The following is a 17513-nucleotide window of genomic DNA, read 5'->3' as shown; positions in this document are numbered from 1 at the left end:
ACGGGTTCGAGCCCTGGTCCGGGAAGATTCCACATGCCGCGGGGCAGCTAAGCCCATGCGCCACAACTGCTGAGCCTGCGCTCTAGAGCCCACAAGTCACAGCTACTGAGCCCGCGTGCCACAATTACTGAAGCCTGCGTGCCTAGAGCCCGTGCTCCGCAACAAGAGAAGCCACAACAGTGAGAAGCCTGCGCACCGCAACGAAGAGTAGCCCGCACTCGCTGCAACTAGAGAAAGCCTGCGCACAGCAACGAAGACCAACGCAGCCAAAAATAAAATAAATAAAGTAAATAATTTTTAAAAAAAAGAAAAAAGAAGGAAAGAGTATTCTTAACAATAAGTGTTACAGACTGTTATGGACTGAATTGTGTCCCCCCAAATATCACATGTTGAAGCCCTAACCCCTAATGTGACTGTATTTGGAGATAAGGTAATTAAGGTTAAATGAGGTCATCAGAGTAGGGCCCTAATCCAATAGGACTGGTGTCCTTATAAAAAGAGGAACAGCTACCAGAGAGCTCTCTCTCTCTCCATATGCACACAGAGAAAAGGCCATGTTTGGACACAGCAAGAAGGTGGCTGTTTGCAAGCCAGAAAGAGAGGCCTCACCAGAAACCAACTCTGTTGGCACTTTGAACTTGGACTTCCAGTCTCCAGAACTCTCAGAAAATAAATGTCTGTTGTTTAAGACTCCCAGTCTGTAGTATTTTGTTATGGCAGCTCAAGCAGACTAATACATAGACCATTTCTGGGATTTCAAACATGTATAAATACACATCTTTAATGAAGGGAAGAATTCAACTCAAACTGACAAGAAGGGGTAGGGAGTAGAAAAAATTACATCAGGAAAATGGCTTTTTAAAAAGTTTTATTTCAAGAACTTTGTTTTTTACTGGTATTTCAAAAAAAGGTGGGTCAAAGTACAAAAAAAAAGTCAGTTGAATAACAGCATAGGTTTAGAAATCACAGCAGCAGAAGCAATGTACAGACAGCACAGACAAAACAATCCAATGTATGCAATTCTCTTTAGGTTCTTTTCATATTTTGTGTTTTTTTCCCTCCTGTACAAAATACACCAAAGCATGCCATGAGATCAGAAAAAAGAAAGGAGTTTAACAAATGGTTACAAGAAATACTCTGTACAAGAGGAGATAATTCTTCTTCCCCTGCCCCCCCCCCCCGCCCCCGCTCCCATTTCCTCTCTTCTTGCTCTGCTTTAGGTTAAGTTGTTCTGAAGACAATTCACCTCCAAGTCGGCCTGGTCACCTTTGCCACCCTCGAGTTTGGGCGACATGGAGTTCTGAATGTTAAATGGCTCCTCCTCTTTCAGGCAGGACTTGAGAGCTTCCTGGATTTTATGGGGAGCATTAGAATCATCCTGAAAGAGGAAAAAAAAGGTGAGGGAGGGTTGGGAAGGAGACAGTGGGTAGAGGGATCAAATAACATCTCAGATTTTCCAATTTGGCTGAAAGAATCATAACTGAAAAAAGGAAGAAAGCTCTGAGACATGAATGAACCAAAGAGACTCATTAGCAGCTACTTTTTAGGAACATCATTCTCAAAAACACTGGCCAGATATAGATGAAAACTTGACAGGTAATTGCATTACAAATACCTTTAACTTAGGCCAGTCTGAGGTTTTCTCTTTGGCAGAGACTGGGGAGAAACAATCCCTTTTAATACTTGGCCTGGTCCCTCTAAAGCCTCACCTGTTGGTGAGCTCTGCCTGGCCCCTCTTCACACGGCCCTCCATCTTGTTGAGTTCTGCTTTCACAAAAAGGTCTTGATCAGGAACATGACTTGTCGGTGTATTCAGTGGGGCACAAACTGGACTGTGGTCAGGTGCAGAGCTGTTCCTGGCAAAATTAGGGCCTCTCTCCCCACAGCAAATATATGTTCTCTGACTAGAGGCTGGAGAAGTGTGAGCCTCTTCCTATCAGAATTTATCTACCAAAAGATGCTAACTTACAAGGTGTTTCCTCAATCCAAGCCCTGTGCTGCTGGTTCGCAACCCATCTCTGACTGGTACCCGTGCCCTCCTGCCTATCCAAGTGTGCTGCCTGCAGCCCTATGACAAGCTCCTGAACCTGAACTGAATTTGTTAAAGGTTTTCAGGAAACCCACACCAGTACACAGTGCTCCGGCTCTGCATTCAGAGAGCTCTTACAGCAACACCTGCCTTCCCACTACTCTTTTCCTTTAGGACCGCCTGAGGGGATTTTACCCTGTGCGACTCAGTGGGCCTCAGTTCTTTCTCAAGTGCTTGGAACTGTGCTGATCAAAGAGGTCGTGTAGCTACCCAGGAAGGTTCATGGATGGCAAGAAGGGAAACGTCCCTATCTGATCAGCTAGCTCAGACCTTTCTTGCTTTAACCAAAATTCAAGGTACTCATCATGCTTAAGGACCAGGGCATTCTCCACAAAACTGTGAGCTTGGGCTTCCCTGGTGGCGCAGTGGTTAAGAATCCGCCTGCCAATGAAGGGGACACGGGTTCGAGCCCTGGTCTGGGAAGATCCCACATGCCACGGAGCAACTAAGCCCGTGCGCCACAACTACTGAGCCTGCGCTCTAGAGCCCGCGAGCTACAACTACTGAGCCTGTGCACCCAGAGCCCAGGCTCTGCAACAAGAGAAGCCACCAAAATGAGAAGCCCGCACACCCCAACAAAGACAAGCCCCTGCTCACCGCAACTAGAGAAAGACCGCGCACAGCAACGAAGACCCAATGCAGCCAAAAATAAACAAATAAATAAAATAAATTTTAAAAAACCCAAAAAACTGTGAGCTCTTGTCCATGCTCCCTGCTACTGAGTTTGACCCATAATGGCACTAGGTCAGGCAAGTGACTAGTTGGAAAGTAGGGAAAGGCTCCAGGCCTACATCGGATGCTACGGGTGTTTAAACGTACTGTGCGTGTAGAAATCACTGTTACCTGCCCCTTGCTCCAGCCTCACTTAGCACTTTCCCAGAAGACCGGCTTGAACAGAACAATTTGATAGAGTTTCAAAGACCTCAGGAGTAATTTACAGACAACAGCGGAACACATGTTCCCCATTTCCAGTGAGACAAGCTCAAGAGGAAATGAACTTCATTCTGTGCTGAGGCAGGTTTCAGGCAAGGCAGCTGCGCACAGCACGCATAGGCGCTTGATATTTTCTACCACTGCTTGCAGAGGTTTAGAAAAACTGTTCAATGGCATAAATGTATATGTGCCGAGATGGAAAGATTGCCCTGATATATTGTGTATTTTGTACACACACACACACACACACACACACACAACACACACACACACACACACAGGTTTTTTATAGAGAGGGAAGCAGAATGAGGCAGAACTTCTGTATTGTGTGGCGGGAGACGCTGGGCATGATCGCTTGAGACCCTGAGTAGAATGGACTTTGGATCACAGCAAAACTTGAAGCAAAACAGGATGGCCTGTACTCACCTCTCCTCTTACAAGCATGGAACTCACTTTCATGTTTTTCAAGATAACTGCCCCTGCTCCCGCCCCATCACACACACCTTGGGGGGATACAGGGGCACAGGGATATTCTCATAATGTGAAAAAAGTGGATTTAGTGAGTCTTATAGACCTGGGCATCAAAACTGTGATGCCATGAAGGTGGGGACCCAAATTAAAACTGGCACCGTGAGGGCTTATGGGATTTGGACAGATGAGAAAGCTGCCTTCTGGGTCAATGGGAGGAAGAAGTAGATCCTAAAAATAAGGAACACAGGTATCCAGACAATGCTATGAGATGAGCTAAGTACCTTCAACATGTAGAACGGGTGAGGGCGTGTCTAGACCAAGACGGAGCTATCCTAGTCCAAGTGTTTCCCTCAGAACTCCATCCTCTTAAGCCTAGGGTTGCTGAATCCCTCAGCAGAAGGATTATGTGCCTTTGATTTGGTGGAAGTCCCTCATCCAGAGGGAACTGGACTTCCCTCTGGGCTGTGTCCTGGGAACTATTTCTGGCATTCTGCCCCAGCCGCATGGGCATCCTTCAGCCAGGGGTTCAGGCTTGGACGCCTACTTGTCCAGAAACAAGCCTCTATCAAAATGGGGCGGGCAGTCAGTGTTTTACCAAATACATGGAAGAAACAGAGACTGGGAAGTAAGAAAGGTTTAAATTGGGGGGTGGGATGGCGGTGGGAAACACTAAGGGACATCTTGGAAGGTCTGTCAAATCGCAGGAGGACCAAGTTACAGCCATGGCATTGCTCTAACAGCACAGCTGTGAGAACCAACAGGGCGGCTCTCAGCACTTGGGCAGTTTGCCCATGGAGTTCAGGTGACTTCACTCACGCTGTGCAGCTGGAGAGCGCCCGGCTTCCTACACACTCACCATTCCTCCTGGAAAACGGCAAACCTCCACAGCAGGGGCTGAGGAGCTTCGGGCTTTTCCTTTTCCTCCCGAAGTTCCTTTCCTAGGCTGGCTGCTCAGCTCCAGAAGACTCACACGCACTCGGCCGCTGGCTCACCAGCCACAGGGCCCCAGGTCAGTCCAGAGGGCCCAGGCGAGGAGCAGCACAGAGCGATGCATGTAGCAGAGGAAAGGGACGTGCCCCCTACACAGACACCAGCCATGGACGCTTCCCCCACCAGACCCAAAGCAGCACGGGTTTTTTTGTTTGTTTGTTTGAAATCTTTTCAGAGTGTGGCTTATAGAGATTACTGAAACTGGGTAGGAAAATGACCCATTCAATCTCCTTGACTTATGTAAAAGAAATAACCCCTCTACTAAGATAAATAAAACTCTCCAAAATTTTAGGAGATGCCAAAACCAACAAGGAAATTTGAGGGGTGAAGGGAGAGGGATGGGGAGACTAAATGAGCAGCCTTGACTCAGGTGCCCTCGTTTCAGCTCCTAGCTCACCTGCAGGTTTTCTCACTTTCATCCTGCTGCTCGCATCACTTGTAAGCAATCACTGGGGTGGCTGAAGCAAGGGCTAGGGCTCCACATCATAAAGTGGCAACTGTCTTAACTGTCAATGCCCACAAGATCTTGACTATGACCGAGTCTGACTTCTGGGCTGGGTGGAGGGAATTCGAGATGGAGTTTGTAGAAAATCCACCTGCTGGACAGGAGAGTCACCCCCTCACATGCTCAGAGCTTTGGCAGAGAGGACAGGATGTGTCCTGGGGCACAAGCTGAGGGAAGGATGCCAGGTGGAAATGGCCCTCAAGATCCAAGAGGAGCCAGAGGGCACGACTTCGCTGACGGATGCCCCGAGTGCTGCCCAGACAACCCCATGGCCCTTCTCAGGCGGAGTCTACCATGGCTGACCACCCTGCTCCATCCCAGTTTTGTTTTGCCATATTCTTTTTTCTAAAATTTATTTATTTATCTATTTATTTTTGGCTGCACTGGGTCTTCGTACGTGCTTTTTTCTCTAGTTGCGGCGCATGGGGGCTACTCTTCGTTGCAGTGCTTGGGCTTCTCATTGTGGTGGATTCTTTTGTTGGGAGCACGGGCTCTAGGCGGGTGGGCTTCAGTAGTTGTGGAACACGGGCTCAGTAGTTGTGGCTCGCGGGCTCTAGAGCGCAGGCTCAGTGGTTGTGGCGCATGGGCTTAGTTGCTCCGTGGCGTGTGGGATCTTTCTGGACCAGGGCTCGAACCTGTGTCTCCTGCGTTGGCAGGCGGGTTCTTAACCACTGCACCACCAGGGAAGCCCCTCTGTTTTGCCATATTCTGAACTCAAGGTCAGTGGCAGCTTTCATGGATAAATGCCTTGCTTTCACAAAGTTGGCTCAGACAAGAAGAACTAGAAACCTTTGTATTGGCTCATGCAACCAAGGCCTCCAAGAGGAGCTGTTTCTTTCCCCTCCATCTTTGTGAAGAGGAAAGGTGGACATAACAAGGGTGCCAGAAATGCATGCGTCAGAAACTTTGCTAAGGACCCTCGCACTCCATGGACAACAAACACCCTGACTGCAGGCACCACTGTATGCGTCAGGCCTGCTGTCCCACATGTACGAGACGGCAGATCAGACAGTGGACCTGAGAGACCCCGTGGCAGGCCATCATTCACTAGTAGTCCATAACTGACAACTAAATGCACATCACTGCAAGGGGCCTGGTAAGGTAGGGATAGGGTGTCCCAAGATAAGGCTCATCCTATATCCTTGTGGGTTGATTAAAGTGGTTACCAATCTCAGCAATTACAGGACATGTTGTTCTCTTGGTTATTATGTCCATCTTGAACTTATTAATATCTTGGTGCATACCAAGTATGTTCTTTCTCTACCCTTTATATCAAAGACTTTAAAAAATTATCCTGAATTGGCCTCTTTCATTTCTTATTTTAAATAGACCCCTTTGCTCCTCCTCCACCAGGCCAAGCTTTTCTTTTCTGGGATTTGGTGATCAAGGTCTCATGTACTATTATTCTCTCTTTCCCCTTCTGGGGCTACACTTTCCCCACCTATAAAAAGAAGACAGTGGTCTAGATCTGTGCTGTCCAATACGGTGGCACTAGCCACATTCTGAGAGTTCTGAAGCCACAGGTAGCTGATGGCTGCTGTAGTGGACAGTACAGACACACAACTTTTCTATCTCACAGAAAGTCCCTCTGGACAGCACTGGCCTAGACTGTGAAGGCCCCTGTGAGCTCTTATACTCTATGGCCCATTATTTCAAAGAACTTCTTCAAAATTTCCTCTTAAACTCCACTGTTTCCATCTGAAAAGTCTTAGTTTCACTCCGTTATCTGTGTAATGATGCATTTACCTGGAGGTATGGAGCCTGTGTCATGTGCAGAATTCTTGTGTTTGGATCTGATATGATTTGCGGCTTGGATGGTTTCTGCTTAATTTCTGAAATTCTGACAGTACCCAGTATTTGACTGGTTAGTCTGGTCCAGATAACACACTGGGCCAGTGTCTTTAGAAAATGGTCTGTTGGGACCTTTTATTGGGTTTCAACTTATATTTATGAGCCTATCCTCCTAAGGACAGATTTACCCCTAGACTTATGCTTCCACCTCACCATAAGTGTTTTGTGCTTACCTCAGCCGTAACCAATGTGTATAAGCCTGCTCATTTTTAGGGTCCTCAAAACAGTGTCAAAGACACTGTTTTTCCAGCCATCCCAGAGGTTTTCCCACTCATCCCAAAGAGCAACCACCATTTGCTTCAATGACCAGCAGGAAATTCCCTAGCAATGAAAGCTGAGCCTTTCTCCTTGATATAGAAAATAGAAAGACAAAAATCAGACTTCTAAAGCCTAGATGAAGCTAAAAATCATGTGTCATCCTAGAAACAGATCTTCTGTACTTTGTATAACTTTGCTTGTCCCGGAAGTGGTACACCATCACGCCCTTATTCTCACTTTCACGGCCCCAACTGCCTGCCCTATCCTGATCCTCAGAGCTCTGAAGAGTGGCTCCACACTCTGAAGTGGACCAGAGATGTGGCCAGGGGCTGGAGCCTGCACAAGGACAGATGTGAAGAAGACAAGTTACCTGACAGATAACATTATCATAGAGAGCCAAGGCACAGGCATAGGGGGGAGCAGGTATGGGGAGCGTTGCAAAGTTTCCTTACATTTGGGTGAGAGCCCTCGGCAATGGTGGAGAGGGAGAAGTTATCATTGTGGAGCTCAGATGGGGTCCGGAATTTGCTGGTTAGGACAGAAGACAGAAGGGAAAAATGTAAGTGAAATGATCACAGCGAAATCTGATAGAAGCTTCATGGGTCAGGTACTGTATTTCATCAAATGCCACAGATGCACCACTAAGAAAAATCTTCTACCATTTAAACCATGATCCAATGCTTTCTTATCACCTAGAGTTTTTATTACACACTTTAAGGGGCTCATTTAGACTTTAGATAAAGAACTGACAATGATATGAACAGCTATGACCACGTTTGTGTATGCTAGACAATTACAACTACATCATGACTGCCATCAGGCCAACAGTGGTTATAAGACGCCAGCGACTGTAAGATACAATCCAGTTTCTGAGATGTTAATGTGTGAAAAAAAAAGTGTATCTTAGAATCAATAAACTGCAGCAGTATCTGTAGTGCACTGGGTACACGTAGCATTTTCAGAGCAGTAACCAGGCTTGGGAAAGAAAGAAGGTATGCAGAGGGAAAAAAGGGAGTTGGCATTTGAGCTGAAGGGCTGCGGGAGCCATGTTTTGCACAAAACACATAACCAGCTACAGGAGGACGACCTAGAAGGAGGCCCTTCCCTGGGCTTCAGCTCTTGCTTCTCCACTCGCCTGGCAGCTGCTTCTTCTCTCCTATCAGCAGCAGCCCTGATCGGTGGTCCCATCCCCACCCTGACCCTCCCCACCACTCCAACCCCCTGGTGTCAGCGTGAGGAGCCAAGGGTCTTGGCTTGTGATCACATGCACAGATACAGCCCTGCCTCAATGCACAGGCACAATGGAGAGGCCCTTGCAGGCCCACAACGGTTAGCTGAAAGGCTGCAGAGAGCTGCTGGCATCTGCACATCTCACGAGTTCACCCAGCAAAGGAGCAACAGATGGCGTTTTGTCCTTTTCCCAGGACCTGGGGCAAGTCCTTCGGTCACGTTCTCTGGAGGGAGTCTCGGGTCAGGGGGAGGGGATTACTTGGACAACAGGCTGAAAGGGGGGGTGGGCGGCAGTTCTGCATAAATTGTCTCTTGGGTCCCGAGGAAGCTGAACTCCAGTCTCCTCCTTCTGTGACTCCTGTGACATTTAAGAAGGTTCTTTACTTTGCTTAGTGATCACAGTGATTCTCTCATAGTGTGTAAGGTCACATTCGAGTGTTCAAGCATGGGCTTAAAGGGTAAATGCATGCTGATTCTCACATGTGCACAGCAGTCACTCCTCTGCTAAGAGAAGAGCTGAAATGAGACTCCATATCCCCACATGGCCCTTAGAATCCACAGTGGAGAAAGTGAGGGCTGGGGTCTCACCACCCCCCACATTCTACTTAGGAGGGGGAAAGAGGACTTCCTTGAGTCCTCTGCTCTTCTGCCTGGACCAAGGGCTGACAAGTTTGGAAAGCAATGCACTGCAGTGCTAGACCCTCTCACTGAGGAGGAGCTGGTATTGAGTGATGGCAGATCTGAGGGAGCTGGAGTCACTTCATGCTGATTTGTGAGCGAAATCCTCACGCTGGCCACGGGCTGTCAGAGACCCAGGAAGCAGGTGCAGTCAGGTGGGGGTGGGGCACTGAGCACAGTAACTTACTTGACCAGAGTTGGGAGCTGCTATACTCTGGTTACCTTTTCTAAGCACCTTCTATACGGCGGTGTGTGTGTGTGTGTGTGTGTGTGTGTGTGTGTGTGTGTGTGTGTGTGTGTGTGTGTGTGTGTGTGTGTGTGTGTGTGTGTGTGTGTGTGTGTGTGTGTGTGTGTGTGTGTGTGTAATGGTGCTGGGCAGCTGCAGTGTGCCACAGGGGCTTAACCTCTGCTGCAATTCCAGCACATTCTGTGTAGGAATGGTTACGCTTGGGTGAATTTTTGGTATGAAAAACACAACCAGGGATGGAGAGCAGGTGCCAGAAACCCTCAGGACCACATCCCTGGATCAGATGGGGTGGGGTCGGCTGTCACAGACTCACCTGGTCCTGCGCAGCTTGGTGTTCTCTGTCTTGAGCAGGTAGAGCTTCTTGGCGAAGAACACCGTCATCATGAAGAGCAGGAGCAGCACAAGGGCGGCCGAGCCTACGGCCACACACATCACCTGGAAGTCAGTGATGATGGACTCGCAGCGCATCCCCTTGTGCCAGATGTAGTCCTGCGTGTTGCACCTGCAGCGGTGACAGGGCGAGACTGAGGCGACGGGCTGGCAGCCGTGGCCACAGTGAGGTCCTGGCCCCTGACCCCAGGACTGCCCTCAACAGCCTGCTCCTAGTGGGACTTTGGGGCCCCCATCTGTGCAGACCTTATGGTTGCTATTGTTGCCTTGTCCTTACAACCATTCCATGAAGAGGTTCATGACACAAATGAGGTAACCGGGGAGCTGAGAAACTGAGCAAACTCAGTTTTGAGGAGGGAAGGGAACCCTCATTTTCCACCTCAGTGAGAATAATCACAGGATTCTCCCAGACCCCCCAGACCGCCCCAACCCCCCTGGGCTCTGGTGAAAAAAAAAAGATGGAAAACAAGACCAACAGGAGCTACAGCTACAAAGTAGTAGGATCCGCCCTACACAACGTGAAAAACCTATCTTGTGGCATTGCAGTCCCATCTAGTTCACGTGGCTAACCAGACACTGAAAAATAAGGAAGCGACAGACAAGGACAAGCACAAAGACAGATGTATATTCTCCCTTATCTCTGCAGCCCCCAAAGTGCTGCCCCTAAAGCTTCCAGTCCTATTACCATGAGAACTGTCATGAAAGCAGAGTGAGAATCAACCCTCTGGGTGGGTTTCAGTCCTTTCGTTGAGTGACTTTCTCCTGCCCTTGGGACATTCCCAGGCTCCAACTCTTCCAGTGACATTGCTGTTTCCATGGGAACCAGGCTGCTTCAAAGAGGAAAAATGTGGAAGGATACAGAGGCAGGCAAAGGAGGGAGGACATGAACCTCAGGGTGAATGACAGACAAGAGAAAGGGGTCCAGAAATGGGGAAATTTTGCATGGAAGAATTAGTTACTCCACACCTAGAATAGGGCAGGGATACGAGGTTAGCAGGGAATTCTCTCTTTTCCAACTGCCCCTTTGCAGTCGTGGGGGGCTGTTGGAGGATGGCGGGGAAAGAAGATCCCTCTAACCGACCATTCTAGAGAAGTTCTGCCATAGCTCTGCTCATTTCTCTGCAGTGGTCGGTGTGACAGAGACAAAGGCATGCTGCAGTCTGCAACCAAGGGCTCAGCAGCCTCCTGTGAGTGGAATGCAAAACAGTTTCCAAGCCAGGGCTGGGCCTGGGTGTACCCACCAGAGGAGGAATCTCTGGTAGGGAGGCCCAGTGTGATCCTGGGATGGAAGCTGTGCAAGGGGAGCTGGAGTGGACTTGTGTGACGCCCTTCTGAGGCAGGACCCACTGGAGGATCCATGGTCAGTACAGGCATGCTGCTCAGTGAGGACACGCTTACTCTTCCATTTGGGAGTCCTCTGATAGCTCCAGGAGGTTCTGGGAACTGTCTAGCTCTCCAGAGGCAGCAAGGGCTCCAAATTTCATACTCTGATGGGGAGCTTACTTTGAAGGTGAAAACTCAGGCCCCCGATAGGTTGAAAGATAACGATTTTTGCAGAGATTCCATAGTTCCCAGGCTAAAATCATTACTGTAGTCCCCCCAACTAGAGGCTGAGGAGCAAAATCCCAGGGTTTCCTCATATTCCTGGTAGCCCTTAACCAACCAGCAAGGTCTCGTTGCCATAATTTCTTGATCACAGTTCCTCTTTTTGGCAATGGCTGGACAACTCCAATCAGAACTGTGTGGACACACCCTATATGAGTGATGCTAACGTCATGATCATTTATAGGGAAGAAGAACTTCATAGGAAGGAACTGGAACTTAAGCTTTAATGCCAAAGGCACAGCATTCATGCATTCTGTATGTTATTCTTCTACCAGAACATTAAGACCTACAGAAATTTGAATTCTTCACATACCTCCAAAGAGACCAAGAAAAAGAAACATCAGGAATGACACTTTAAAAAGAGACACCCAGATTACAGAAATCCTTCTCCTAGGACCAGTGGAAACAAGTCCCAGGAAGAATCTGAGGCGTCCATGCCACTTCTAGGGCCTGTAAAGGATGGAGACAAGCAAACCACCCAGCTCACCCCGGACTTGTGCTTCTTCCAGAATAAGCCAGTGAGCTCTCCAGCAGGTTAACTACCTTGCTGTGACGGCAGGTGTATGGGGTAATTACTGATGAGGCATGGGATGGTGGTTGCAGACAATATCTTTACTCTGACACTAAACTCTCTGGGTCTTTAAAATATGCTGGATTGGGTGTCCCCAGGAAGACAACAATCAAGGTAGGAGGGGCAAAGCCACTACCCAAAGTCAAGAAACCCCACCACATCTGCTATGCCAGGAAAGACACTCTGCTTGACTTGACCTGTTTGAGTGGCTGCTCTCTGGGTCTGCTCCCAACAAGAAGGTCTTCACTGTGACTTTACGTGCCACCCCAGGCACGTGCCCCACAGGGTCACAGGGCCTTCCTCCTGCCACACACATGGCTCAGAGGGAGTGGTCAGCAGTTATCTCTCCTCCCAGTACGTTTATGGGCCTACTCCTTCCTCTAGTTTAGTCAGAACTCGCCAACAAGAACTTGCCCTCAGGCCAGCAAAGGCCTTTCCCAAAACCTCTTCGTTTTGCCTCTATAGTTTACTGGTTTGGTAAAGGACACAACACTTAGAGGAAATACACAATCTTATTTCTGAGGAAACTCTCCTAGTGATGAGATCACAGGAAGTGCATGTAAGATGTAATTCTATAGAATATTTGCTGTGACTATCCCTTGACCTGGGACTTCCGTGAATGCACAAGCTCTGGGAAACTGTGCCTGTCACATTCCCCTCTCTGCTGAGGCAGCCTCCCATGCCCTCTCCAGGAGTTCTCTGACAAGCCCCCGGGGAACCTGCCTGTCACACCCTTACCTGCAGAAGGCCCCTATGTTCTCCACCAGGTAGCACTGGCCGCCATTGTGACAGTAACTTGGGAAGAGGTCGCACACTGACCGGCAGGAGCCGTTATGTCGCACAAAGCCACTGCGGCACTCAGTGCCATTCTCGCTTGGGGCCAGGTCCTTGCCTGGCTCTCCTGGGTGGGGCCTGAGGGCGATGCTGCTGCCGGGGACCATCCCCAGAGTATGCTGTGGAGGGACAGCATGCCACCGACCAGTGGGCTGCCCTGTCCCGGGCCCCAGACCAGGTTTCTCAGTGGGCACTAGAAGATCATTTTCATCTTCCAGGTCTCTGCCTCCTGCTGCGTCCTTGTCACCTTCCTCTTCCTCCTCTTCTTCATCCAAATCATCATAGAAGGATGTGGTAGGGTAGAAATCAGACTCATCAAACGGGGTGAAGTCATCGTATAAGTCAAGCAGGCTCCAGGAAGGGGTCTCTCCCCCAGGATCAGGGTGGTGCTCTGAGATACCTGGAGACCCGGGGAAGCTCCCCAGGTCGGCGCCACGGCCCTCACCATCCAATCCTTCGAAGTAGTCGATGTCAATTATATCTGACGCCGTGTGGGGCTCCAGTGTGCCCTGAAAGGGGTACGTGGGCTCTGGCCCATGAGGGTCAGGTGTGCTGCCTCCCAGGTTCAGCCAAACCTCCAAGGGGCTCTCCTTGGGGAGTTCAGGGTCTGGGCTCAGCTTGTCGCCAGGGGTGGGTGAGGGTGGCCCGCTGGCCTCTGTAGCCTCGGGGGTGGCGGGGGGCGTCGATGACTGCCCGAGGGCCGTCGATGACTGCCCGAGGGCCTCGCCAGGAGCGGGGAGCGTGGCTGGAAGGGCCTGGGTGTCGCCGCTGCCCGCCTCTGCCGTCACTCCGCCCAGGCCTGGGCTGTCCACCTCCAGCCAGGCTGTGTCCGTCACCGCCGCCGATGCCTCCAGAGCCTCCTCTGGCCCGACCCCAGGGCCCACCACGGCATGCTCGCCGCCTGGCGCAGTCCGAGAGGTCTCATCTTCCCCAGCTGCTGGTGGGCCGGCCTTCTCCCGCGTGTCGTTAGCACGCGGCTCCCATGCCAGGACTCTCTTCACCTGCCTGTCTGCCTCGACGGCTCTGCCCGCCTCACGCACTGTGGGCGGGAGGGAGAGGGGCCTGGCGTCAGGGCAGCGGGCGTGGTAGGGCCTTGGGTTGCGCCCCGCCCCTCCGCGGCTGCTCTCCCAGACCCCCGCCAGCCCTAAGCCTCAGCTTCAAGATTTCCCAAGGCCACGCCCCATCTTTAAGTCCCGCCCCGAGCCCGCCCCATAAGCCAGGGAACACACCCAGCCAAACGTTTCCTCGCTCAGGCCCCGCCCCCAAGCGTAAGGCCCCGCCCCCTACACCACCCGCAGTCTAACCAGGGAGGCCCCCGACTCCAGCTACTGGCATAAGTCTTACCCTCGGGGCTCCACTCCCCCTTCAGGCTCCGCCCAGAAGTCGCACCCTTAGGGCCCCGCCCTGAACTCGCATCCTCTTGCCCACCCATCACCTCCAGGTCCCGCCCCGAAGTCTCACCCTCAGGCTCCGCCCACCAGGCCCCTCCCCCAGCCAACACCTGGGTCCGCACACCAGAGTCGGGGCCGCCACCCACCACTCGGCCTCCCCCAAGTCCCCCATCTCCTCGTGGGCCCCTTCCCCCGCCCGGGCTGCAGGCAAGGCGCTGCCCCGCCCCCTTGCCACAGCTCGCGGACTCCGCCTGTACCCGAAGCCAGTGGGACCCTGGCTCAGGGTGGGGCGCGAGAGCTGCTGGGGTCCCGGTCGCTGTCGGTACCTACCCGGTGCGGCCCCAGTGGCGAGGACCAGCGTGGCCCCCAGAAGCAGCAGCAGCGGCGGCGGCCCCCGACCCGGGCCCCCGCCCTCGGCTCGACCCATGGCGCGGCGTCCCGACCGCTGTCCGCGGTCTGCCCGGCTGGCTGCGCCCTCGGCTCGCCGGCCGCCGCGCCTCCCGCCGGTGCTGCGGACGTATCAGCCCACGATGGGCAACGGGAGAAGCCGCATGCCGCCACCGCCGTCCGCCGCTGTCCCCGGCGCGCCGCGCCTCCCCGCCTCCCTCGCCGCGGCTGCCGCGTTCAGCGCCGCCCCCACCCCGCCCGCCCCGCCGCACGTAGCTCTGACGCCTGCCCTGCTCAGTCCGCCTGCCAGGGGGACAGACAGACCCCCGGCTCCGGATGCGGAGACAAACGGACGTTGGGTAGCGCGGGTGCTGGCGCACAGCGCCGCGGGTGGCGTTAGCTGCCAGGTGCACTGGCGGGAGACCTGCGGGGCGGGGCCGCGGTCCCGCCCTCCCCGTGGAGGGCTGGCACGGGGCCCCCACCCGCGAGGAACCCACCCGCCAAGCGACAAGTAAGGAGGCGGGGGCGCAGACACCCGCAGGCTCGGGGCGGGGCTCGGAAGGGCCGCAGGGGGCGGAAGCCCGAGCCCGCGGTGTAGCAGTGAGCCAAACCTGGGGGGCACGGAGCCTCTCGGATTTCTGCGCCAACCCTGTGTTCGGGGCGGAGAAGGGTCTCCGGGAGGTCTCCGAGTCCCCACGAGGGCGGGACGGGCGCTGACAGCGCCAGGCAAGGGGGCGAAGTGGACCTCCCAGGCCCTAATCGGATCAGACCTAATCCGTCTGCAGCCAAAGCCCCCGACCTTGCACAGCCAGGCCGGACGGAACGCATCCCGGGGGCAGGGGGCAAGACCTTCCTGGAACTGTGGCTACAATGCCTTCCCTCTCGGCCTTTAATGCCGGTTCCTTCCTCCCTCTCCAGGATACATTGCCCCCCCCCCCCCCACCATGTGTCCCGGGCCACCAAAGCTCAGGTTGGTGGGTAGTCGCTAGCGGCCTGGATCACGGCCTGGGGACACGCGGACGCCAGGCCACGTGTTAAAGTCTGTGGGCCCTGTCCAAAGCTCACTCTGCCGTCCAAAACCACTCATCTCTGGATCCCTGCTTGCTGGGGAGTCACCTAATTTGTCCACCAAACCGACTGTCTGCCTCTTGATCTTCTGGTAACCCAAATGATATCTGGGGTCACTGCTCGAGATGTGGCAACTCTGGTATTTGAGAAACTCTCATTTCTGTCACTAGGGAATCACGTAAGTGACCAAGATGGAGATTTTCCTCATCTCTTTCTCGTACATGTCTCTGGATGGGGTTGCCTTGATTCAAACCTCGTTTCTCTCACTGGAACTAGATCTGCTGCAGTCTACTTGCTTGTGCTGGTTGTTCCCTCCTCTCCAGGTCTGCCTGGCAAACTCCTTAACTCAGAAAGCTCAGTTCCTATCACCTTCCCATCCCTGAAGCCTTCTCAGCCTGACCCAAGTAGTTAGACACTTTGGCCCTGATCTCATTGTCTACAGCAATTCTCTATTGGACTGCAAGACACTTGAGTGTACAGCTCCTCGTGCAGAGGGAGGCTCCCTAAGGTGGGGAGGAGGCATAAATGAATGAATGGCAACCATCATACTCCCACCCCAGAACCGTGGGTCTGGAGCTTCCTGCAAAGGGGCGGACTTGCTGAGGCTCTTTCCATGGCTTCATGTTGCCACTGGGAGAGTAAATACCAGTTTGAAATACAACCTTTTCTGAGCAGAGGGCCTGGCAGGACTTTGCACTTGCCTGTTGCCACAGAGGCACTAATGCACCCTCCAACACCATCTCTGCTTTCCTGTAGCTTTTTTTTTTTTGGCCTTATGTACAAGTCTCTGTGTTGCTCTTCTTCTCTGTGTCTCCTTGACTCTTGGGTGATGGCTGTCAGAGTGGAGGACCTTGGTGTACATGCCTACCTCCTCCTTCCTGAGGCCAGTCTTTGTGGGAAGGAAGCCTCACAGATGGGTCCTTTGGTGCCTAGAGCATGACAACCACTCCTGTGTTTTTCATAAGAAAGGTCTGGATGGGGGCCCTTTTCCCAACCCTCTGTTAAAGCTCTACCTACCCCAGTTTATTAGCTCATTTTAATATACTTTGTTAAATATTTAAGTATATCCTTTTAAATTCAATTTTTGAATTAAGTAAAACAAGCACATGGTATAAAATAAAGTTAAAATATGAACTATCTCCTTCCTCAATGACCATCTTCCCTTCCCTGGAGACAGATTCTGTTACTACTTTCTTCATTTGGGGATTTTAACTCAACTGTTGCCATTCAGTTTCATTCTGATCCTCCCTAGCAGATCTCACCAGCAGTTTCAGGACCGAGCACAGCACACCTGGTTAGGTGGCACCTCCACAAGACAGACAGCAGAAGCTCGTCAAGGCAGTGGAGTGTGACTGCAACAGCAGGATTCGGCATCAGATCTGTGTGACCTTGGGAGAGTCAGTATCCTGTCTCATGTGTGAAAGCGGTAACCATACAGTGTCAAATGAATGTGATTTTTTTTTTTTTTCTGGGCACAAGGGCTACTAGGGTAGGCATAGAAACTGGAGAGTGAAAGGGAAATTGACCTCTCTCTAGAGCTTACACCCATGTCCCCACATTCAAGTCTCATGCATTTGGGCATCAGGGATGCTTTGAGGCAATGGCTTCTGCATGCCTCTGAAGTTCCCACTGGGTTTGGCAGTACCAAGGAAGGCACAAGGCCCATTGCCATGGCTACAGCCTGCCGCCCTGTGCATAGAAAGCCACTGACTTCGCCAGGGGGCTGCTGTCCAGGGCATAGCTGCTCCTGTTGCTGTGGCTGGGGGCATACTTCAGTCTCAACAGGAAGTAGCACAGTTCCTGGCTTTAAGTCCTCAGTAGTAACCACTACCATTTTTCTGAGTTTTTAGTTTTCCTAGTGCTCTAATTTGTCTTATTCTGCACAACCATACTATTAATGTTTTACTGGTCATTTTACACACTTGCAAATGGACGCTGAGATCATGCTAATTAAGTGGTAAGGCTAGGATTTGAACTAAGATCTTAATTTCAAATCTTTTCATTTTAATATGGAG

The 17513-nt window shown here is 51.8% G+C and overlaps 1 protein-coding gene across 1 annotated transcript; it reads right to left on the bottom strand.

Moving 5' to 3' along the window:
- Nucleotides 1-1194: 1194 nt before the first annotated feature.
- Nucleotides 1195-14643, bottom strand: CSPG5 (chondroitin sulfate proteoglycan 5). The gene is made up of 5 exons (XM_057554015.1): nt 14374-14643; nt 12557-13691; nt 9566-9754; nt 7550-7625; nt 1195-1378 (listed from the first exon to the last, which is right to left on the bottom strand). The coding sequence occupies exons 1-5, from the start codon at nt 14468-14470 to the stop codon at nt 1217-1219; spliced, it is 1659 nt and encodes a 552-aa protein (XP_057409998.1). The 5' UTR covers nt 14471-14643; the 3' UTR covers nt 1195-1216.
- Nucleotides 14644-17513: the final 2870 nt, after the last annotated feature.

Source organism: Balaenoptera acutorostrata, chromosome 10, assembly GCF_949987535.1.
Source record: "Balaenoptera acutorostrata chromosome 10, mBalAcu1.1, whole genome shotgun sequence".
In the NCBI taxonomy this organism is placed as follows: domain Eukaryota; kingdom Metazoa; phylum Chordata; class Mammalia; order Artiodactyla; family Balaenopteridae; genus Balaenoptera; species Balaenoptera acutorostrata.
This window is presented reverse-complemented; position numbering and strand designations above follow the sequence as displayed.

Coding starts and splice junctions, on each gene's coding strand:
- CSPG5 (XM_057554015.1), bottom strand. CDS start 14,470: ATGGGTCGAGCCGAGGGCGGGGGCCCGGGTCGGGGGCCGCCGCCGCTG. Junction 7,626..9,565: donor ACCAAGCTGCGCAGGACCAG/GTGAGTCTGTGA, acceptor TGTCCTAACCAG/CAAATTCCGGACCCCATCTG. Junction 1,379..7,549: donor CCGAGGGCTCTCACCCAAAT/GTAAGGAAACTT, acceptor TTCCTCTTTCAG/GATGATTCTAATGCTCCCCA.